At 59.0% G+C, this 23,024-nt stretch overlaps 1 protein-coding gene across 5 annotated transcripts in view; it reads left to right on the forward strand.

Annotated features, from left to right (window-relative positions):
- Nucleotides 1–19,325, forward strand: part of KIF21B (kinesin family member 21B) — a 47,936-nt gene extending 28,611 nt beyond the window's left edge. Inside the window, exons 21-36 of one of the 5 annotated variants that reach the window (XR_005603657.1) lie at nt 564–665; nt 782–947; nt 1,220–1,280; nt 1,587–1,644; nt 2,112–2,317; nt 2,774–2,848; nt 2,998–3,111; nt 3,742–3,780; nt 5,877–6,013; nt 6,268–6,448; nt 8,051–8,215; nt 8,748–8,865; nt 9,568–9,738; nt 10,208–10,407; nt 10,832–11,094; nt 11,670–19,325. Coding sequence is in view for 4 of the 5 variants with exons in the window: in XM_039565286.1 (XP_039421220.1) it covers nt 564–665; nt 782–947; nt 1,220–1,280; nt 1,587–1,644; nt 2,112–2,317; nt 2,774–2,848; nt 2,998–3,111; nt 3,742–3,780; nt 5,877–6,013; nt 6,268–6,448; nt 8,051–8,215; nt 8,748–8,865; nt 9,568–9,738; nt 10,208–10,407; nt 10,832–10,931 (1,893 nt within the window). In the remaining variant the exon portion in view is untranslated. Of the gene's footprint in view, nt 1–563; nt 666–781; nt 948–1,219; nt 1,281–1,586; nt 1,645–2,111; nt 2,318–2,773; nt 2,849–2,997; nt 3,112–3,741; nt 3,781–5,876; nt 6,014–6,267; nt 6,449–8,050; nt 8,216–8,747; nt 8,866–9,567; nt 9,739–10,207; nt 10,408–10,831 lie in introns of all 5 variants that reach the window. The other 4 variants (XM_039565286.1, XM_039565289.1, XM_039565288.1 and 1 more) reach the window with 4 other exon arrangements.
- Nucleotides 19,326–23,024: the final 3,699 nt, after the last annotated feature.

The following is a 23,024-nucleotide window of genomic DNA, read 5'->3' on the forward strand; positions in this document are numbered from 1 at the left end:
CGCCCTGGAATTGTGGCCCCCATTTGCCCATGGGGCTGGTGGTCACTTGTCCCCATGGTTGCTTCGTGTGCTGGAAACATCCCAGGAGGACTGGCTTTTTCCCAGCAGAAACCATCTAGGTTTTGTGTCCAGTTGTGATCCTGGGCATGCCACTGTGCAGATCCCAACTCCCCTCAATGCCTGCAGCCTGAAACAGAGGCTATGTGCTGTCCCTGGCTTGTCCCCAGCTGTCACCTTGACTGGCAGGGAAGGAGGGCTGCTGTTAATTCACACTCAGCTTTGGGTTGTGGATTTGGGTGAGCCTGGTGTCTGTTCAGTGTCCAGTTAAGTGCTGGAACCAGGATTTCTGGAGCAGTGCATAAGCCCTTCAGGCTGCGTTGGACAGCCCCATGGCCGGATCTCCCCAGCAGCCACTGGGCAGACTGGGGAGGGTGAGCGTTGGACTGGGCAGTGCTTGCAGGGTGGTGGAAGTGCTGTGCTGGCCATGGAGGCCCTTCCACCTGTCCCACGTCCAGCAGCAAAGCTTCCCTGCTGCATCCAGCTCTTGTCTCTCCACGTTTCAGGAGGAGCTGGACTCCACGGACACCTCGGTGGTGATCAGCTCCTGCTCCCTGGCCGAAGCCCGGCTGCTGCTGGACAACTTCCTGAAAGCCTCCATCGACAAGGTGTGGGGCTGGGCTGGGGTGTGGATGTGTGACAGGGTATCTTGCTGGGTGCCAGGGTGGGAACCTGGTGGCAAGGACCTGTGGCACCTCTCTGAGCAGCAACATTTCTTCCTCAGGGGCTGCAGGTGGCCCAGAAGGAGGCCCAGATCCGCCTGCTGGAGGGGCGGCTGCGGCAGAACGACGTGGCCAGCTCCTCGCAGAACCACGCCCTCCTGGATGCCCTTCGGGAGAAGGCTGAGTCACACCCTGAGCTGCAGGCACTGATCCACAACGTCCAGCAAGGTGGGACGAGAGGCAGGTGCATCCTCAGGCCGGCTGTGCTGCCCGTGGGGTGGGTGCCCACCCGTAGCGGCCCTCCAGAAAGCACCTGGAGGTGCTGTGGCTGGGACCCTGCCCCAAGGGCCGTGCTGGGTGGGAGCATGTGCCCTGGCCATGGACAACAGGGACAAGGGCTGGGTCGCCCCCCACGGCTGCCTGGGCTGTCCCTCCGCTGTGCGGTCGCATGGGGCTGGTGACAGTGGTGTCCCCTGATGCCTTGTGTCCCTCTCACACAGAGAACGGCTACACCAGCACGGATGAGGAAGTTTCTGAGTTCAGCCTGGCCTCAGATGGGAGGTGAGCACCCAGCCTGGCTGCCTGAGGTGGTGGTGGCCGGGGCACAATGCCTGGTGCCATTCATGGGACCTCGTAGAGGGGCGTGGACGAACAAAGCCCCACCTGAGCTTTTCTGTGGTGGCCAGCCCTTGGTGGGGGGAGCAGGATGTCTCTTGGACATGAGCAGGGAGTGAAGACTTGGTCATTCCTTGGAGAAAAGGTGCTGGGGAGCAGAGGGTGACCCAAGGAGTCTGGTGGACCAGTGGCACCAGCTTTCTGAAGAGAGTTTGGCACTGAAGGTCCATCTTTGCTCCTTTCTCCTTGCAGCATCTCCCAGTCTTTCACCATGAAGGGCTCAGCAAGCCAGGATGACTTCAAGTTCAAGGTTAGTTGGCCTTTTTTGTGTGGCCTTGTCCCAGAGCCTGGGAGGAGGGATGGAGGGATGTTCAGTGATGCTTCAGGCCTCTACTGTGCAGTCTGCACCTCAGGGAACCAGGCTTGGCATAAGGCAGTATGGCTGCTCTCTGGATGGGCAGAACCAAGGTCTCCTGGCACAGTGCTCCTGTCCTGAGGCCCAAGAGACTTGGGAAACACCCACCACATCAGCCAGTGCCCCCAAACCTGGCACTAAGTGGCACCAAGGAGGTCCCCATGTGGGGCAGAGGTGGAGGGAAGCAGCCCTTGTTCTGTGCAGGCTGTGGTGTTTGCGCGGAGAGCTGGCTGTGATGGGCATCCCAGTGGGACAGGGGGAGCTGCTCTGTGGCCAGAGAGCACAAACGCTTCCAACCCACAGCACTGGCTGCTCCCACTGCCCCCCTGCTGCCCACCCCTGAGCCCTCTGCCCTGCTCTAGGGAGAACCCAAGCTCTCAGGGCAGATGAAGGCAGTGTCAGCTGAGTGTCTGGGACCCACGCTGGACGTCTCCACCAAGAACATCACCAAGTCTTTGGCATCCCTCATGGAGATCAAAGAGGATGGGATCGGCTTCTCCATCCGAGACCCCTACTACAAGGAGAAGGTGTCACGCACCATCAGCCTGCCCACGCGAGGAAGCACCTTGTGAGCATGGGGCGATAGTGTCTGGGCACTGGGAGGCCCGTGGAGGCATGGGCCTGTGGGAGGCTGTGCCTGGCCTGTGGAGGGGCAGAGGGGTGAAGGTGAGCCCAATCCTGCATCTGTCCATGCTGGGCTACAGCATGCAGCGGTGAATTTCTTCAGCGGGGCTTGGAGAGGGTGTAGGAGTACGTTGGTATCCTTTGCAGGTGGAGAGGAGGGTGCTTCAGGAGGAGGGAAAGAAGGGGGGTGCGAGGGTCCTCAACTCCCTGCTCGGGATTATCAGCCTTTTTGAAGGTTTCTTGGGTTGCCAAAAGCCTCTGTGCTCATGGGCTGCCTCAAGATTCACTCCAGGGTAGCCTGATCTCTCATTTGCTCTTCTGGGGGAGGACACCAGTGTTCATTGTGGAGGGATCCTGGTGCAGGGGTGGGCACCCACTCTGCTTTTTTCACTTGCTTCAGTCCCAGGCAGTCTCGGGGCTCGGACACTTCACCTCTGACAAGGCGGAAATCCTATGACCGCGGGCAACCTGCCAGGTGAGCTTGGGCGAAGTGGTGATGTGGGCAGGGGAGGCTGTGTGGCCCAGAGCAGTGTGGAAGGATGCTGTCTGGGCAGCTCTTCTGGACCCTGGTGTGCCAGGTGAGCAGTTCCCAAGTCACGTGTCCCTCTGGTCCTTTTGGCTCAGGCCTGCAGACATTGGCTACACACCACCCTCATCCCCACCCACCCGTCCACGCAATGACCGCAACGTCTTCTCCCGTCTCACGAGCACCCAGAGCCAGGGATCTGCCTTGGATAAGTAAGTCCTGGTGGGGTGAGAGCGTCTGAGTGAGGGGGACCCAGACTGTGATAGCACATGGCATGACCTGAGTCCTGTGGGGTCTATAGGAGCACCAGGGCTTGGGTTGGCTCCAGCCAGTGTCCTATCACCACTTTACCTCCCTGCTTCTCCCTGTGGTGGAGCAGCTGCCATGCCAATGCTGTGCTCCTGCCCACTGTGCCCCCTCTGAGCTCACAGTCCTGGCCTCTGCCTGCAGACAGGGTGGTGCCAGACTTGGACCCCTGGAAAGGCGAGGGAGCAGGATGGGGTGAGGGGATGAGGGCTCAGAGGAAGCTGATGGACTGGCATCCACCCACAAGTGCTGCTCCAGCCTCTCCTGCCAGCAGGGCAGGTGCTGCTCGTGGCTCAGGTGTTGCTAGCAGCGCTGGTGTTCCCTGATGGAGACCTGCTGTCTGATCCTCACATGCCCTCCTGCTCTTCTGCTCTCCCCTGGTTCTCCATGTGTGCTTCTCCTTCTCCTTCCCTCCACTCCTCCTCTCTGTCCTACACTGGCTTGGATGCAATAACAATCTTCTACCTCTTACTCCACTGCTGCCTTCTCTAGTCTGGGTTTTCTCTCCCATAATCCTGCTAATTTTCTGCCCCTAGGTCTGATGACAGCGATTCCTCTGTCTCGGAGGTGCTGAGGTATAGACAACTTTCTATTTATTATCCCTTTCTCGGCTCCTCCTTCTCTCTGTCAGACGCCTGCTCTCCCTGGCCCCCCCTGGCCTGCCTGCACCTTGCTGCTCTACCCCGCTCCCGGCCTGTGTGTCTGTCCCCTCCTGGCATGCTGCCTCTGGTGCCCGATGCTGTCCCTCAGCTGCAAGTTCAAGCTGTTCCTGCTTGGATTAGCCCTTGGTGCACGGTGCTGGGCTCACTAATGGGTGCTGGCTGCTTTGGGTTGGCAGCATGTTCTCCTCCATCTCTGATGGTTTCTCGCCAGCATGAGGCCACCATGTCCCACCCTGTCCCACCCCTTCCCCAGCTCTCCAGCAGGATGGTGAGATGGTGGGGAAGGGTGCTTGCAGCACGTCCTTTGTGCAAGCTTCTTCCAGGCAAATATCTCAGGTTCCCCTCGTGCCTGGTTGTGCTTCCCTGGTGCTGAGTTGGAAAAGATCAGTCTCTTCCCTAAAGAAGTCAGATTGTGATGCCGACCTCAGCCTTGGAGTTAAGGTTCTCCTGGGCTTCTCCCCCTGCATCCACCTGACTATAGAGGTTTCCCAATACAAGGACCACCTTTCCCCCATCCTTTAGGGACATTGCAGCCTTCCAGTGCCTAAAGGGGCTTATAAAAAAGAGGGAGAGCAACTTTCAATAGTGACAGGACAAAACTGAAAGAGGAGAGATTTAGACTAGATTTTAGGAAGAAATTCTTCCCTATGAGGGTGGTGAGGCCCTGGCACAGCTTTTCCAGAGAAGCCATGGCTGCCCCATCCCTGGGAGTGTCCAAGGCCAGGCTGGACAGGGCTTGGAGCCACCTGGTCTAGTGGAAGGTGTCCCTGTCCATGGCAGGGGCATGGAATGAGGTGATGTCTAAAGTCCCTTCCAACCCAAACCATTCCATGATTCTGTGATCAGCCCTTCAGCACCCAGGTGTCCCCTCACTCTGCCTGTGCCCTGAGCTCCCCTGGCCACTGGGGAAGTGACACCAGACCACTCTGAGCTGGGTCACCCTGGGCAGTTTGTAGGCAGGCAACCACTCACAGTCCATGGAAGATGTCTCACCCTGCAGAGCAGGGATTTCCCCTTGGGTTCAGTGTTGCTTTGAGCCTGGTGGAAGCACTAGGGGTGAGGGGGGAAGGCTGTTGGCTTGGCATTGGTAAGTGCAGAGCTGAGGAACATCACGTGCATGCAATTTCCAAACCCAAATTAATGAGCCTGTGCTTCTCCTCATGACTAATGCAAACCTTGCCCTTCCCTAGCCCTTCTCATGCCTCAGTTTCCCTGCCTGTAAGAAGAAACTAGCACAACTTGGGGTCTTGTGGCTGTGCTTGATGACCAGGCACATCGGGGCTGCCAGGGGTCACACACGGGAGGGTCAGGCTGGTGGTCCTCAGCACCCTGAGCATGTCTGAAGTGGAGGGGGTCAGCAGATGATGTGTACCCCAGGACAGACCGTAGTGTCCCTTGGAAGCAGGTTGGGCAGGGTAGGTCCTGTCCTGCCCAGGGCCAGTGGTGGGGGCAGGAACAGCCATTGCAGCAGGGATGTGGGGTGCAGATGCTGGTGCTGCCCTTTGTCACCCTTGGGGTCTCTGTAAAGGAGTGAGGCCCTGTCTCCAAATGTCACCAGCCAAAGGCTGACAGCCTCCAAGGGACAGGAGTGCTGATATTGGTACCCTGAAACATTTATCCCAGCAGAGCTTCCGCTTCAGGCTGGAGAGGGCACAGTTTGTCCCAAAAGGGACCTCAGGGCCAATGAGCTGAGTGTCCTGAGCCATCTGTGCTGGGTCTGTGCTGGCAAATGAGAGGTTTGGGGGAGAGCAGAGGCCACTGGGCAGCCTCCCCCTTTCCCTTTCTGTGTTGCTGGGGCAGAGGCAGGCAGGGGCTGCCTTGGGGAGATTCCTGGGGTTTCCACAGAGACCTCAGCTCAGACATGCCACGTTCAGGTGCAGGAGCCCGTCTCACTGCTGGGCAGTGGAAGATGCTTGGTGTGAGACAGCTCACGTTCTTCCATGCCCTGGGCCTGTGGGCACAGTGCCTCTCCACCCCTGCACTGTACCTGTTCTCTCTCTCCTGTGAAGGGGCATCATTAACCCAGTGGGTGGCACCAAGAACGCCCGGACAGCCCCGCTGCAGTGTGTCTCGGTGGCAGAGGGACACACCAAGCCTGTGCTCTGCCTGGATGCCACCGACGAGCTGCTCTTCACTGGGTCCAAAGGTGGGTGATGGGCAGAGGGGACAGGGAAGATGCAGATGCTGTGGGAGCAGGTTGGCATTGGGAATGTGGGAGGTGTTGGGCATTACATCCCTGTCTTCAGTGTTGAGCCCTGCCTTGCCCTGTCCTGCCCTGGGGCTGGCTGGCTCCTTTCCTCTGGCCCTGTGAGTGGGGGGAGATGCTCATATTGTCCCCAGGCCACCATGCCCTTGCAGGAGACACCCCCAACACTCCTGGGCATGTTCTTCCTCCCACAGACCGGAGCTGCAAAATGTGGAACCTGGTGACAGGCCAAGAAATCGCTTCTCTCAAGGGTCACCCAAACAATGTGGTTTCCATCAAGTACTGCAGCCACACGGGGCTGGTGTTCACCGTGTCCACGTCGTACATCAAAGTGTGGGACATCCGCGACTCGGCCCGGTGCATCCGCACCCTCACGTACGTGCAGCTTTGGGGGACCTGGGGCACTCTGGGCATCTCTGGCTTTGCAGAAGCCAGTTCCAGAACCTGCAGGGACAGGGGACATGGCCAGACACAGCTCCTTTAGTGCCAGTTTGCAGTGCTGCTTCCTTAGGGAACAGAGAGGCTGGGAGAGAGTTTGGGGTGAGGGAACTCATGGGGACCTCCTGCAGCAAAGACTCAGGGTCATAAAGTCACAGAATAGGCTGAGTTGGAAGGGACTCCAGGATCATCAAGCCCACCTCCTGGCCCTGCACAGACACCCCAACAATCCCACCCTGTGCCTGGGAGCGTTGTCCAAACACTTCTTGAACTCACACAGGCTTGGAGCTGTGCCCATTCCCTGTTCAGTGCCCAACCACCCTCTGGGGGAAGAACCTTTTCCTGATATCCAACCTAAACATCTCCCAACTCAGCTCCAGCCATTCCCTTGGGTCCTGTCACTTGTCATGAGAGGGAACAGATTGGTACCTGTCCCTCTGCTGCCCCTCGTGAGGATGCTGAAGGCCCCAGTGAGGTCTCCCCTCAGTCTCCACTGAACAAACCAAGTGACCTCAGCTGCCCCTCACGAGGCTTCCCCTCCAGACCCTTCACCATTCTCGTGGCCCTCCTTAGGATGCTCTCCAATGTCTTTTCTATATTGTGGTGCTCAAAACTGCACCAAGGATTTGAGGTGAGGCTGCCCCAGCGCAGAGCAGGGCGGGACAATCCCCTCCTTTGCCCAGCTGTGCCTGGTGCCTCCCAGGACATGGATGTCCCTCCTGGCTGCCAGGGCACTGCTGACTCACACTGAACTTTCTGTTGACCAGGATCCCCAGGTCCTTTCCCACCTCTCCAGCCTCCGTTCCCTGCTGTATGCACACAACCAGGGGTGCTGTGTCCCAGCTGCAGAATCCTGTGCTTGCCCTTGTTAAGGGTCAGGAGCTTTGAAGAGATCTTGCAGCTGTTCTGGGGGTGGCCAGGAGAGCTGGCAGCTCCAGCAGGGGGGCACAGCCCCAAACTGCATCGTGGCTGGGCACATCACAGGCTCTTCAGTGGGAAACTTGGATCCCTGTGCAGACCAGAAAGGAGCATGGGACAGACTGCAGCTGTGGCTGCCAGTCTGGAGTAGGACTCAAAGGTTAGGACAGGATGGTAGGTCAGAGTTACCCACTAGCTCTGGCACAGATCTCCTTTCTCCATCCAGCCTCTGCTCATCTGCCTCAGCCTGAAGGTGCTTCTCTCATGGTACAGAGGCCAAGACCTCTGCTTCCCTGTGCTGGATGCCAGCACTCAGCAGCTCTTCCTGTGGGAAGCAGAGAGGCATGGGAGGAGAGCAGAGTGGCCCTCAGGTGGAAACCCAGGCAGGATGCTCCGAGTCACGCACAGACCCTACATCCTTGGCTGCCTCTGCAGGCCGGGCACTGGTCTGTGGGACAGAGCTCTTGTTGGTCCCATTGTGGCCAGAAAGACAGGGATACCTGCAGGGCCTTTCCTCAGGGTGGGACCCAGCTGTGCCAGCCTGGAGCCAACAGCCCCGGGCGCTTCCTCAGTGGCTCTGGTCTCCACTCATCCTCCCCCTTTGAACCCTCCCTGCTTCAGATCTTCTGGCCAGGTGATCTCTGGGGACGCGTGTGCTGGGACCACCACCCGCACTGTCACCAGCGTGCAGGGGGAGCACCAGATCAACCAGATCGCGCTCAACCCCACGGGCACCACGCTCTACGCCGCTGCGGGAAACTCCGTCCGCGTCTGGGAGCTGAGCAGGTGAGGGGAGTGCTGGCATGGGCAGGACATCCTACGGGTGCCAGGTGGGCACTGGCTGCTCAGAGGGGCCTGAAATGATCCTCCTGGGGAACGTGAAAGCCTTTTTCACAATGGAAGTTGCCTGGAATAAGGATTTTCGGGACCCCTTCCTATGGGACCCAAGGGGAGATGAGCAGCACTGGAGCTGCTTGGGGTGGGGGGTTTTTCTGTGCACGGGGCAGAGCTTAGCAGAAGGGAAAAGGCAAGTGGGATGAGCAGCAGTGCCTTGCTTTTGCCTTGTCCTCCTACCTGCCCAGTGGGCACTGGGCTGCGAACCCTGTGCTGCAGCCTGGGCTCTGCAGCCAGATGTTGGCACACTCCGAGGCTGCCATCCTCCCCCAGAATCACAGGGAATGGGGTCTCCCTGCCCACTCTCCCCCGAAGGGAACAACCCCTCCTGAGGTGCTCCAGGGCTGGGGGAGGCTGTGCTTGGGAGGGCCCTTTGGATGAGCTCCAGCACGCAGGAGGGGCTGACCTGTGCCCTTGAACCCAGGCTGCAGCCCGTGGGGAAGCTGAGTGGCCACATCGGGCCGGTGATGTGTCTCACGGTGAACCAGACGGCGAGCAACCACGACCTGGTGGTCACAGGCTCCAAAGATCACTACGTCAAGGTACTCTCCCCCCTGAGGAGCAGCACCCCCAGTCCTGTAGGGAAGCCCAGATGTTGGCAACCCCTGACTCCTCTCTCCTTCTGAAAGCTGAGCCCAGATTCTGTTTTCACCTCTGCATGTGAGGTTTTCACTTGTTTCCTTTTCCTAAATCTTGCCTTTTGCTTGGTCCACAATGCACCTTTGGAGAAGAAGTTGCATTTCTCTCATGCATCAGACTCCATGGCTGGGACTTGCATGTGATGGCCAACCCAGATGAGCAGCTCACCCTGTTCTCCTCGATAATACCCCCTGATAAAGATGCCTTGTGCCCACTCTGTCACAGCTCCAGCACAGCAGGAGCCTGTCCCTTCCTGTCAGGTTTCAGCAGGTTGAAGTAGAGCTGTCACCAGGGAAGTGAGGAGGGGTGGTGAGACAGTGAGTGAGACAGGGTCCCACTCAGCTCTCAGCTTGGCTCCTGAGGAGTGTGAAGGCTCACCATGAGTAAAATGCAGCAGAGTGGGGCTGTCCCTGGTGGCAGATCTCTGCTTGTGGCAGGACCCTCAGTCCCAAAAAGCCTCCAGCAGCCAATGCCCAGTCCCCTTTCCAGCATCACTGTAGGTGCCCTGAGCCTAGAACACAGAGGGTGGTGGCCAAACTCCCCAGGAGAGGGCCAGCTCTGTCCCCAGTGCCATCTGTGGCCTGTTACCTGCTGCTCTTCCCCAGGTGTTTGAGCTCTCGGAGGGCATGGTGGGCAATATTGGCCCCACGCACAACTTCGAGCCCCCTCACTACGACGGCATCGAGTGCCTGGCCATCCAGGGAGATGTCCTCTTCAGCGGCTCCAGGGACAACGGCATCAAGAAGTGGGATCTGGAGCAGCAGGAACTTATCCAGGTCTGGAGGGGAGCAGAGCACAGGTCCTGTGGTGACACAGGGCACAGGGGTGTTGCTGCTGGGGCCTGGGGGGTTGTCCAGGAACCTCGTGCCAGTGTCCTGCATGGAGCTCACCAGGGAGCACACTCCCAGTCCTGGGCCATGTGTGGGTGTGCTGTGCCCCCACAGTTGTCCAGCAGGGTGCTTGGGATCGCCAGCTCTCCTTCAGACAGGCTGTGGCATCATTTGCAATGTGGGGGCTTGTGTTCCACCTTGAATTCTGGGTTGATGTCTCCTGCCCAGGGGAGAAGCCAAGCCATGACTTTCAAGTCCATACCCTTGGCTGCTAACTGGGCATTGCCAGTTGCATGGTCCCAGTCAGTCCCAGGGTGTCAGTGAGGGCCTGAGGACCCAGGCTGGGTGCATGGGGCTGCTCGTGGGGCTGCAGGTGAGGTTGGTCACGGCCTCTGCTCTGTGCCTGTACCTACAGCAAATCCCCAATGCCCACAAAGACTGGGTCTGTGCCCTGGCCTTCATCCCCGGCCGCCCCATGGTGCTGAGCGCCTGCCGAGGAGGCGTCATCAAAGTCTGGAACGTGGACACCTTCACCCCGGTCGGGGAGATCAAGGGGCACGACAGCCCCATCAACGCCATCTGCACCAACTCAAAGCACATCTTCACTGCCTCCAGGTGAGCCTCGCACGTTCTGCCCCCACGGCCCCTGGGAAGGGGGAGACCCTGGGTTTGAGCCGTCGCCCCTGGGCCTGGGTGGGTGTGGGCTGGGTGAGCAGGGAGCGGGGAGGGAGTCTTGCAGCTTTTTAGTCCCTCTGCTCCTTCCTCTCCTTTTGCCCGCTGTAGCCTGCCCACGGCACGGCCTGCCCACCGCAGTGCCAAGAGCTGTCCCTGGGCAGCCCCCCCGCGCTCTGGTGATGCCCTGGGTTACTCCCCACGCAGGGACCCCTCTCCCTCGGGGCTGGGCATTGTCTGCTGCTCTCGGGGAGCTCTTCGGCAGCAAGACTCTGATATCCTCTTTTCGACCATGTCCCTTTTCTCCCTTCCTTTTTCTCTGTCTCTCTCTGCCTCTCCTTCTCCCCACTTCCCATCTGTGCCACAGCGACTGCCGGGTAAAGTTATGGAATTACGTGCCTGGGCTCACCCCTTGCCTTCCACGACGCGTCCTTGCCATAAAGGGCCGTGCTACTAGTCTGCCTTGACCCTCCTGCTCTTTGACTCTCTTGCTCATATGCTCTTCTTCCGTCCCTCCTTCCCTTCTCTCTCCATCTCTCCCTCCCTCTGTCCCTCTCACTGTTGCTTTTGCTCCTCTCTCTCTTTCCCCCCCCACCCCCCTTTCTCTCTGGTCTGAGCTGCTTCTTCACGGTATGAAACTATTCTGCGTTTTTCCCCACTTGATAAGTCTTTGTTAGAATGGACTCGCCCCCTTGTCCCAGTCATAGCCCTGCCTTGGTTTCACTGGCTTTTTGTTTTTCTTTCCTTCCCACATCTACTTTGGCAACTCTGTGGGAAGCCATGGCCTGCCCGTGCCTTTGCATGGATAGTGGGTTGGGAGTCAGCAGCCACCCCCAAATCAGCCCATGCCCCAGGAGCAAAGCAGCTCCCTGGATATCACTGCTGGGACCTAGGTGGAGCTCGTTCAAGGCGGGTAGGAGTCCTGGTGTGGGGTCAGCCCTGGAGGTCACCATTTCCCCTTGTCCCCAGCTTCTGCCAGTGGGGTGAGCTGGAGGCCGAGCCCCATTGGGCTTGCCTTCTCCCCAAAGTGCATCGGACAAACTCCTGCCAAGGGAAAAGGGCCTGGAAGTCTGGGGGGGCTGCATGCTGCCGTGGCGGGGGAAGGGGGAGCGAGCGTGTTCTCTCGTGGTGCCTCTGGTGCAGTGTCCGTGGGGCTCCTGCCCCGACCCCTGGGTCATGCTGTCCCTCTCACCTTTGTTCCTCAGCGACTTGACAGTGAAGCTCTGGAGTGGGAGGAGGTTGCCTGCGGGGTCAAACTAGGAACTGCAGAAAGACTGGAAGGCGTGGGGGCAGGGTGAAGGTCAGGGTGCCTCCTCTGCTATCAGGACTCAGTCACCTCCCGGAGCTCAGCCCAGGACAGGGATTTCTTTGTGCCTGACCCAGCGAGGTGGACAATGCTGCATCTGGTACTTTGAGCGCTGTCAGCTCCTGCGAGGAAGCAGCTCTGTGGGGCACCAGCAGCTCCACCTGCCCTCCTGCGGAGGTTTCTCGATGGTTCTCCAGTGAACAGGAAATGTTTCATCCCTCCTCCCACCCATCCTGCTGTGAGGACTTCTGGGGGTCAGAGATCCTTGACTCCTTCTCAGAGACACCCAGTTCCCTCCTGCCACTGTGGGCTCATGTGGCCTCTGCCATGCTGTGCTGCTCCCGGGCTGGTTCCTGCAGGAGTCTTTCTCCACTCCACGAGGACATTTGGTGTCTGCTGGCCAGGACCGCAACACAGAGGGTGCTTCTCTGGAGCCATTCCTCGTGGGACGCCTCTGCTGTGGGGGCTACAGAAGGATTTCCTGGTACTCCTGGCCTTACCTGTCCTCTGTGGACCTGTCCCCAGTGGTCAGAGGGGTGCACCTCTACGCTCCTCTGCCATGTCCCATCTCATGAGGCACGGCAAGCCTGGGAAGATCTCCATCGGGCAACTTCCAGACAGACCTGCTGCAGTTCCCTTTGACATTCTCCAAACCCCAGCTGTAAACTCAACTGCCCCATGGCTCTGGGCTCTTCCCCATGTGCCCAGCCTGCTCTGCAGTGGGAAGGGCTGCTCAGCCCTGCTCGGGACATCGTGACCCCCATCACAGGTTTGTGGTGGCTTCCTGCAGCGAGTTAACCCCCTTGGGTTGGAGAAAGGAAGCAAGAATGGAGGTTACAGGGCAAAAAAGCCAAGGATTTGTCACCCCACTGCTGTGGCTCTGTCTGTCCTTCCCTTAGGTTCTGCCCTCAGACCTCTGCCTGGATTGGAGCTTGCTTAGGCTGGGCCTGCTGGCCCGCATGGATCCAAGGACAGAGAGGAGCCAGCAAGGCACGGAGCAGCTGCTGGGGCAGGAGCACAGTGAGGAGGGGGTTGCACACACTGATCTCGCACAAGTCCCCTGATTCCCCCTGTGCTCCAAGGACAATCCTGCAGTGGATGATCTTGCACAATCTCATCTCCCTGAGGGTCTGGGGGCTCCATCCAGGAGTGTTTCCCCAAGGACGTACATTCTGCAGGCTCCTTCCTGTCTCTCTCCTGTTCAAGGGGGGGCCTGGTAAGGCCCTGGTCTCACACTGGAGCTTTCCTCCATCTCTCCTATGGCCCATTGGACCATACCCTGCTCTGTCCTGCCCTGGGCCACCCAGGGCTCTTGTGGGATGGCTGAGGAGACCCCAGGATGGGTGTTCTTGCCTCACACGCTCTCCTTTCCCTTTTGTCACAGAAGAAGCAGCACCTGAACTCAAATTTAAGGATTTCTTCATGTGATCCCACCAGCACTGAACTGGGATCTTGGAGGCCAGGGGCTCCAGGACCTGCCCCATAAAGCACAGACCATTTCCCCTCTGCTCTCTCCAACCACAGTGATACCTTGACCGGCCCCATTTGCCACCAGGCCTTGTTCGAAGTATTCTGGCTGGAGTGTGGGGATTCCTCTGCATCATGAAAGACAGGAGCATCTCTATTGGTTTGATGGGGGAGGGGGATTGCCTTTTTTTGGGAAAAGTTCCATCCTACTGGCTTGCCTTGTTGGAGGGTAAATGGTACCTGTGTGTGTGTGTGTGAGTGTGTGTGTAACCCTGCCCAGGACAGTCGCTGCCCCCCTGTGATTGTGGCTGAGCCCTGCCCAGCTAGGCCTGATGACTGTGCTGAGGAGAGGAGCGCATCCATCCCGTGTGACCTGTGGAGCTGAGGGTGCAGCCAAAAATGCACAGGGACCTCACCACCCAGTAGCACACAGACACGGGGGGCTGGGGGAGGTGTCCCCCCACCCCAAGCCTGTCTTGGAGAGGGTTTCTGCACTCATTCCTCAGCTGGTTTATCCCTTGCCTGGCTGGAGGGGCTGTGTGTGTATGGGGGGGTCTGTGGCAGAGTGTGTTTGGCTGTAGCCAGGTGTCGTGTGTGAATCTGTGTCTGCTCTGAGCTCTCCAGTGCCTGCCCTGAAGCCTTCCTGCTCCCTGCTGCCGTGGGTGAAGGTGTCTCTGGGGGACCTGGGGTCAGACCTGCCTTGCCTTTTGCCACCAGTTTCTTCCCATGTGCAGGCTGTAAGTGCCTGTTGAGTATTCCAGGCCTGAGTGACCAGTCCTGGATGATGCTGAGCCTCTATTGCTGCTGTGGCCAGCAGCGTGTTGAGGAGCTTCAAGGCTCTCACAGCCCGTGAAGGGAGGGAGCTGATGCTGGGGCAGCAGCACCCTAAGGCAGGGGGAGTTTGAAGTGAGGGGTGTCCTGGTTTAGGAATAGTATTCTCCAGTTTAGTGCTCCCACTAAAACCATGCACCACTCACACCCCCATCCCCAGCAGGGTGGAGAGGGGAATTGGAGGCACAAAAGATGAAGATCACAGGTTGAGATAAGAGCAATTTACTGGAAACAGCAGTGAGATAAAAAACAAACAGTAAAACAGCAACAATATTAACAGAAGTGTACAAAAGAGAGAATGATTCACATGCAGATCACTCACCCTGGAGCCCTGACCTGGCTGCAGCTGTGTTTTCCTGACCAGAATAGACCCCCCCTGCCCAGAAGAGAAGAAATGGATCCTGCCCCTGTGTACCTCAAGGGCATCAGGGTACGTTGTGCTAAAGCCTTACACCCGTGGGGCTCTGCTGTGCCGGGCCGTGGATCCACACAGTCCGACAGATCCCGTTGCTGCTCTCCCCACCTGGCTGGGGGCAGGGCCCCTCTAGTTCTCATGGTCCTCACTGCTCACTTCTTGCAGATGTGAAGTGAAGGTGCATTCAGGAGGATCAGAAGTGACATTGGCCCTTTTATTCTGTCTGAGCACGTGCCCACTGGAAACTGGAGCGGCATTAATCCTTGAAGAATTTCCTGCAGTTGTTGTTTTTGCTCTCAGCTCACACACCCATGCTGCCAGGGCAGAGGTGGGTTTTCCATCCCACTTCCTCTTGTCCTCTGCATAGTCATGCAGGTAAAACCATAGGTTGCCTTGTGGTGTGTCCCCTCTCTGGTCCGTGCTGGTGTGATGTGGGACATTTCCTCAGTCCACAGTCCATGGGCTGGTCCACGGGCTTAGACAGTCTTTTTACACAGTTGAGACACAGGTTGGTAGGAAGGAAGAAAGATGATCGTCATCAGAGTTGGGGAGCCACCTCTAACACTGTTTGTTCTCCTTCTGTTGACATCAGAGCCAATGAGTCTGTGCTCTGTACAACCTTCCTCCACGTGGACTGTGTGCACTGGACCTCATCTGCACCTACAGGGGACTGTTGGTTATTGGAATCTCTATGGACTCCCTCTAACACAGCGAATTCCCTCAGGTCCTGGGTACCTTCTCCACGGCGTTCCATCTGCTTGGGTGCACTACTCGATCATCCTTGGGAGAAGACCTTTCCCTCATGCTTGACAGGAGTCACGTCCAGAGGCTGAGAGTTTCTGTCCTCTTCCCAGTCCCCCTGTCAATGCCCACATCCCAGGACAGGGATCCCAGTTACTTGGCTTCTCTACCATCCGGTTCCACAGCGTTGGCTGTAGTTTCCCAGCGTTGGAGCAGTTGGGTCACCAGGGGCTCAACCCAGCTGGCAGCTGAAATCTTTTCACATCGCAGCTCACCTGGGGATGGGGATTGGGTGATTATCTCCAGCCCTGCCTCTTCCTCCTGTTGTGAGGGCCCTGCTTCCTCTATATCCCTCTCTGTGCAAACTGATTTGGTCTTGGATTTCTTCTTCTGCTCCCAGCACGGGTTGTTCCCGTGGTGCAGCTGCAGTTTGGCCATGGTCCCTGTTGCTCTGCTGTCTAGTGAAAAGCAGTGTCTGATAAATGCTAACCAGGGCCCAGCACACTGCAATGAGTCGCTCCTCTCTGGAGCTGCCCCGGCATTCTCCTTGCCAATGCTCTGTCACTTTTTCAGCGTCTTGTACTTGTTCAGGGGGAGTTTCCAAACCACTGGAGGAGAGAATTTCTTCCAGAAGTGGCCCATTTTCTCCCACATTCCATGCCAGTCTTGACTATTCCCCATCAGGGCAGATTGCTGAATAACCTCCCTAGAAATCTCTCTTGACTCCAAAGATGATGTGGACTTCACTAAGGAGACCTGGCAAGAATATGATTTCCTTAACATCCCAAGGGAATTCAGAACTTCAAAAGCTGTTTTAACAGGCCTCAAGGAGGAAAAGTGGGTGAAAAACTGGGCGAAGTCATCCTCCCCTGTTCCCCCCACAGGCTGGTTATGATTGTTAATGGACTCCCAAAGGAGTGCCCAATGTAAGGGTAGAAGAGCAACACTCAAGACACATCCCAAATGACCCTCAGTGCCCTTGATGTTATCATGTCATAAACTGATATCCCACAGTACATCAACAGAGCAATCCTGATGCCTCTCCCTGCTCTGAGGAAGAGCACTGTGATGGGAACACACAGAAATACTTACAGGGTTAGGTACCCACATGAGCAGACCAAGCCACATTGTGACCACTGGCTCAGTACCTAATACAGAAGATGTTTAGATCAAATTTGTTTCCAGCCCACTCTGGGCAGTTCTGTTGTTGTCTCGACCATTCCAGCCCTGCCTTGGATGCCAAAAAAAGCTGTTGTGGTTTAGGAACGCTATTGCCCAATTTAGTGTTCCCACTACAGCCATGTGCTGCCCACTACCCCCCACCCCCTTCCTTCCCTGCAGTGGAACGGAGAGGAGAACTGGAGGCACAAAAAGTAAAAATCACAGGTTGAGATAGGAACAGTTTACTGGAAACAGCAATGAGATATGAAAACAAATTACCAGCAACAATATTAACAACAAAAGCGTACAAAAGAGAGAGCGAATCGCATGCAGAATGTTCACTGCAGCACATGCTACCCGGATGGGAAGAGATCCCTTCTCCCTGGAAGAGACTCCGGTCCCCCTGCCCCAGTAATGACGTGAGGTGGTACAGAAGGGGTTCTGGCCACATCCCCTCCTGGCTACTGCAAAAATTAACTCTGTCCTGGCTGGAACCAGGACAGGGGTGACTGTGATCCCATAGCTCTGTGTGTGTGTGTGTGTGTGTGTGTGTGTAGGTCTCAGTACCTGTGTGGGCTGCTGTTTCTCATGCAAAAGAGCATGTCTTGGGTGTTGATCTGGTTTAGCTACCTCACGGTGCAAGCTGGGTGCTGTTGTCATTGGGTTTCGTATTGGGGATGGGGTGGGGAGTTTGTGGTGTAAGACTTTTTTTTTTATTCTCTTAATTATTGTTATTGTTACGGTTTTGACACTTGAATTCATCCTGGGGACTGGTGGCCTCACTCCTGCCTTGCATGTCTGAGCTACCCCCCTGTGTTCCCCTCCCTGCCTCCTCCTGGGCAGGGCAGCAGGGCTGGCATCCCCTGCACTGCCAGCTCCTACCTGTGCAGTGGGATCCCCCAGTGCAGTGGCAACACTGAGGTTTTGCTCCCATTTCTAGTGGGATTCTTTGTCCGAGGATCTGTGGTGTTGCCCTTGGTTATTCGGTTGATTGGCAGCCTGGATGTGCTTCCCATCTTGTCCCGCAGAAGGGTGGAAAGGGAACTCTGAAGGGCTCAGTTCAGCCCGTTTCTTCCTCTGCTCTCACAGATATTCTCTGTAGATGTGATGAAGTTCTTGACTGGGAAATGTCTGTGCAAAGCACATTGCTGGAATGGGCTGGTTCCAGCCACCGTGTTCCAGAGCCTGCTGCAGCTGCAGGGCAGCAGGGACTCGGTGCTGTACAAGCCTCTGCTCAAGCTGGGCATGGTCTGTGAGAAGCTGATTCTGGTGTGTGATGTTTGATTTTTCACTCCTAGGAAACGTAGCTGTGTCTAGATTCAGTCCCAGGCACTGAACATAAACAAGGGTAGCCCTGGAGTCCCCAGCTTGTCCCCAGCTTGACGGTGGGGGCTGCCCTGGGCCAGACCTCGCTGCCCTGGCACAGGGAGGTTGGGGAGCTCCGAGCCACCCTGTCAGTTTGGGGTGCAGGTCCTCCCAAACAGTAAAGCACAAGGTCCCCACACGCAGCTGGGTGTAGGAGGGGCGGCCCCTTGGACTCTGACGCTTCAGAGCTCAGACTGGGACCATGGGCTGAGCCAGCTGAGGAGGAGCTGGGCTGGGATGAGGGCTCTGTGCCTGCCGGTGGCCGTGGGTGAGCTGTTCCATCCCTTTGCACTGTGCTGGCTGCTCCCTCAGGGGTCAGGGGCTCTGCTGCACCACTGAAGTCCCCTCTGGTGGTCTCAGAGCCCCTCTGACAGCCCCTCAGGGCAAGGACAGTCTGGAGCTGCCTTCGTGCCATGCACCTCATTTTTCTTTGCCCTTGGGCACCTTGTTTTGTGACAAGGGTGTGATCATACCTGCAGTCCTTCCTCCAGCTGCTGGGTTATGCTTTTTTCCCCAGGGCCTAACTCTCGCTCTGGGGGTCTCCTCAACCCCTGCACACAGGGGCCAGCTCCAGGCTCTGTGGAGGCTGCAGGGCTGCCCCAGAGCTGAGCTTTGCACAACAGGGGTGGAAAAGTGTCAGGAGCCTAAAAGCACTGGATCCCCAAACCACTGTGAGCCCCCCCAGGCGGTGTCCCCTCCCTGTCACCTACAGCCCTGATGACACAGGATGGGCTGGCCAGCTGCAAGGAATGGCAGCTCCGGGCTCCCATCCTGTCCCCCCCAGGTGCGTTGTTCCTCCCCACCACCTCTGAGCACAGCTGCCTTGGGGTCTCAGATGCTGCCTCCTGCCTTGGTGCTGCAAAACCAGTGCCTGCTTCCCAGGGAGCTCTCCCAGTGCCCCACACCAGTCCCTCCCCTGCCCCACGCTGAACAGAGCCCAGGTATGACCCCTGTGAAGCACAGGGTTCCAACTTGCTTTCCACAGGCTCCCTGGAGCTTCACCATCCCCTGCAGGCTGCATGCCCTTCTGAGCCCCCCTCGCCCTTCTGGGAAGGGACGAGGACCCCCAGCCCCTCCAGGTGCTGCATGGTGCTCCAGCTGTAACTGGGACAGAGGCCAGCACAGACCCAGCTCCCAGAAAAGTACAGCCCTGCACCTTCCTCCTGCCCCAGGGCTTGTCCCCTCATCCATCACAGCTCTGCCCTGGTTCCTGCCAATTGCTCCACCTGGCCTGGGACCCCCAGGTGCAGCCCCACACAAGGCTGGGGCAGCTGCAGCACTGTGTCACCTGCTCCATCACTCCTTTCCGCACAAGGAGCACAATAGCAGATGCCTTTTCACACTCGGAGCTTTTTCCAGAGGCCAGCTCTGTGAAGGCTGGTGTTGTCTCTGTGGGCTTGTGCAGCCCGGCCCCGGGCTGGGTTTGTCAGAGCACGAGATGTGTGCGTGTGTTTTATACCTTGGTGTGTTCCTGTAAATAGTGTAAGTTATTGTGGTCTCCTGCTGTACGTTTTTCAATGGCTGTGTTTGTTTCTTGCCTTTTTGTCTTTGCAAATAAAATGTTCCTGACATGAAGGGACGGAGCAGAGAGGTGGCTTTGAGGAGGGCAAGAGCACAGCCAGGAGCCTCCCATCCCCTCCTGCTCCCATGTGCCTGGCCCAGGGGCTGGGGGAGAGATGGGGAGGGGGGACTGTGGCCTCAGCCCTTCTGGTCCTGCCCGGGGAGTGGAAAGTGTCCCTCCCCATGCCAGGGGGACCCTTAAAGGTCCCTCCCGCCCCAAACCATTCGGTGACTTTGTAATGGGGAGGGGAGGGGAGGGGAGGGGAGGGGAGGGGAGGGGAGGGGAGGGAGGGGAGGGGAGGGGAGGGGAGGGGAGGGGAGGGGAGGGAGGGGAGGGGAGGGGAGGGGAGGGGAGGGGAAGGGCTGCGAGCGGGGCAGTGGCGCGGGGCCGCCGGCAGAGGGCAGCGCTGGCTGCGGGACAGCGGCGCCCGGAGCGTGGCCGGGGGGACACGGGGGGACACGGGGGGGGTTCGGGGTCCTGCCGGGGGTGGGGGGAGATGTTGGGGGGGGTCGGGGTCCTGCCGGGGGTGGGGGGAGATGCTGGGGGGGGATTCGGGGTCCTGAGGGGTGGGGGGAGATGCTTGTGGGGGGTTCAGGGTCCTGCCGGGGGTGGGGGGAGATGCTGGTGGAGGGGGGGTTCGGGGTCCTGAGGGAGTGGGGAGAGATGCTGGGGGTGGGGGTTCGGGGTCCTGCCGGGGCTGGGGGGAGATGCTGGGGGGGTCGGGGTCTTGCCGGGGGTGGGGGGAGATGCTGGGGGGGGTTCGGGGTCCTGCCGGGGGGTGGGGGGAGATGCTGGGGGGGGGGGCTCGGGGTCCTGCCGGGGGGTGGGGGAGATGCTGGGGGGGGGCTCGGGGTCCTGCCGGGGGTGCGGGGAGATGATGGGGGGGGCTTCGGGGTCCTGTCGGGGTGGGGGGAGATTCTAGGGGGGTTCGGGGTCCTGAGGGGGTGGGGGGAGATGCTGGGGGCGCTGGGGAGAAGGGGGTGCAGTGCAGGGCCCTGTGGGATGGGGGATGTCGGGAGAGTGCAGGGTCCTGCTGGTGGGAGATTTTGGGGGAGATGCTGGGAGGTGAGGCCGGCAGGGGCCTTGCCGGGGCGGGTTGCAGTGGGGGGATGTGTGACACGGTGCCAGTGTGTGGTGGTGCCCTCCAGGGTGGGGAGGGGGACAGCGACCTGTACCCGCAACCCCTCAGGGCCGGGCTCAGCTCCTGCAGCTTCCATTTTCTCTTTTCCAGCCAGCCGGCACTGGTTGAACTGGTCAGACAGAGCAGCTGAGCGGGAGCTGCCAGCCTCGGGGCTGTGCCCATGCTGACCCCCCAGATGCCATCACTCCCACGCAAACCCTGCCCCCTGCCTGGGCACCCCCTACCCTGAGAACCTGGGGCTGCAGCCTGGGTTTCAAACACACCTGCAGGGCTGGTGCTGAGCAGTGCCAGGCAGCTCTGAGGTGTCTCGGGGCTGGCAGTGCCCAGGGGTATCCCAGCCCCCAGCACCATGCCCTGCATCACCCTCAGCCTGTGACATGGCTGTCACCTGTGCGTGAGCCTCCGTACCAACAGCCACCATGGTGCTGCCTTGGGTCACACACCTGGGGGTGTCACGGGCCCAACTACCCCTGGCAGGGCAGGTGACACCGCAGCATCCTGCTCCCACCTGGCGTCCCAGCCACTCGTGGCACCACAGACGCTTTTTCTTGCCAGTCACCATGTCACCATGTCACTCCACACTCATGGCCACCTCTTTCTTGCTGCAGCAAGATGCCAAGCCTGGGCTGGCAGCACCCTGTGCCATGCACCCCACGTGCCTGAAGGTGCACTGGGAGCTTGGGCTAGCAGCAAGGGGACAGCAGGGACACAGCCCTGGGAGGTACCAGCTCTGGCGATGAGATGCTGGCAGCCCTGTGCCACCCATCCTCAGGCTCAAGGTGGAGTTGCTCAGAGCCATCAGGGCTGCGGCTGCTCCTGGGCAGGGGAGGGTCCCATGGGCACCATTCTGCACCTTGCTGTGCCCTGTGGCTCTGGGGAGTCCATGGGGACACCTCAGGAGAGGCTTATGCCCTCCCAAGCTCCCAGCACAGTGCTTCAGCATCTCCAGGGAGTGTTGCCCACGGCGATCTCCCCAGGGCCCATTATAGGGCCCAGGTTGTGGCACATCAGTGGGCAAAGGGGCAGGAAGGGCATTCCTGCAGGCAGGAAAGCTGGAGGGTACCCGCAGGGGCTTGGGGAGGATTGCTCAGATCCACTGGCCTCCTGATTCCCAAACCCCAGGGGAAGGAAGGGGCAGGCTGCGTCACAGAAGGACCTGGAGGGCTCCTGTCATGCCAGGCACACATCAGAGGCTGAGGGTATCACCCACTGAGAGCAGCTCTCTCACGGGGGGTGGCATTGCCGGGGCGCACGGACTGGCTGTGGTGCCTCCCTCAGGGCCACTGTCAGCCTGCAGGGAAGGGGGACCTGGGAAAGGGGTGCTCAGGGTGGTCTGTGCCAGACAGCCCTGTCAGGCAGCCCCCAGATTCCCTGCGATGGGAAGAGCTGCGGGTGGGCTGCGCGTGGCTCGGGCAGGAGACTCCCAAATGCCACATGGCCACCTCATCACCGCTTGGCTTGTGGCCCAGGGGCTGGCACAATGTGGGCATGTCCCACCCTGCTGCAGGGACACCAGCATTGCAGCAGTGGGTGGAAAAGCCTTCCCCAGGGGCAGGTTTCCAACCACAGGCAGGTTTCCCCAGTGGGCAGCTGGGTCCCCAGGCACGGGGGAGCCCTGGGCTCAGTCCCTGGCAGGATGCATGTTCAGGCTCTGTGTCTGCCCACCCTGGTGGCCCTGGCTTGCCCTGTGGCACTGACAGACAGGGCTGCTCCCTGGCACGGGGATGTCCCTGTGGGATGCGTGTCCAGGAAACAAAAGGGCCTGGCAGCACCAAGCACTCGTGACTGTGCTGCGGAGGAATGAAGCTGGGGTAGGTGATCAGCTGCTGGGACCCGGTGCCTCCTGGTTGGCACACGGGCCCTGCCTGCCTCGGGGCTGGGGGATGTGACAAGGGGGACAGGACATGAGCCCCCCTGCCCTTGCTGGTCCTCGTGCCAAGGTGCAGGATCCATGTTTGAAACAGTCTGTCACCACTGTGGTGTCACAGGAGATGGTTTGAAGTGATAAGGGCCCTGAAGTGACAAGGAGGTGGCTGTGTGATGCCAGGGTCTGCCCTGCTCCCAAGTGCCCAGCATTGCCTCAGCCCGATGGGGCATGGATGTGGCTGGCTCGGCAAAGTACCAGAACCAGGCAAAGAGGTGCCCAGCTGTGGCTGGGACTGGCCTGGCCTCCCTTGCCAGCACAGGGCTAAACCCAGCAGTAACAGACCTCAAAAGGGCCCCAGGTACCCCTGCCCAAAGCCAGAGGGGCAAGAGCCACCACAGGTAATTCCCCAAATGCATCCCACAACCCTGCCTTGTCCCTTGGCACATGCCCTGGTGAGTGTGCCTGTCTGTCTGTGCCAGGCGCGTGTGACACGGCAGGGATGGGCTGTCCCAGCTCTGCAGCCTGTCCCAGACCTCCCCCAGGCAAAACCCGACCCATTCTGACAGACAGAGCAGCGATTCTCGGGCACTTGCATGGTCTCTGCTCCACCCCCACAAAGACCACTGTCCCCACCTGAGCCCTGTCCCCAGCGCGTGTCCTGTCCCCAGCGCATGTCCTGCTTGGTCACTGAGACCCTCTGCCTGC

Source organism: Corvus cornix, chromosome 26 (genome assembly GCF_000738735.6).
Source record: "Corvus cornix cornix isolate S_Up_H32 chromosome 26, ASM73873v5, whole genome shotgun sequence".
Taxonomy (NCBI): domain Eukaryota; kingdom Metazoa; phylum Chordata; class Aves; order Passeriformes; family Corvidae; genus Corvus; species Corvus cornix.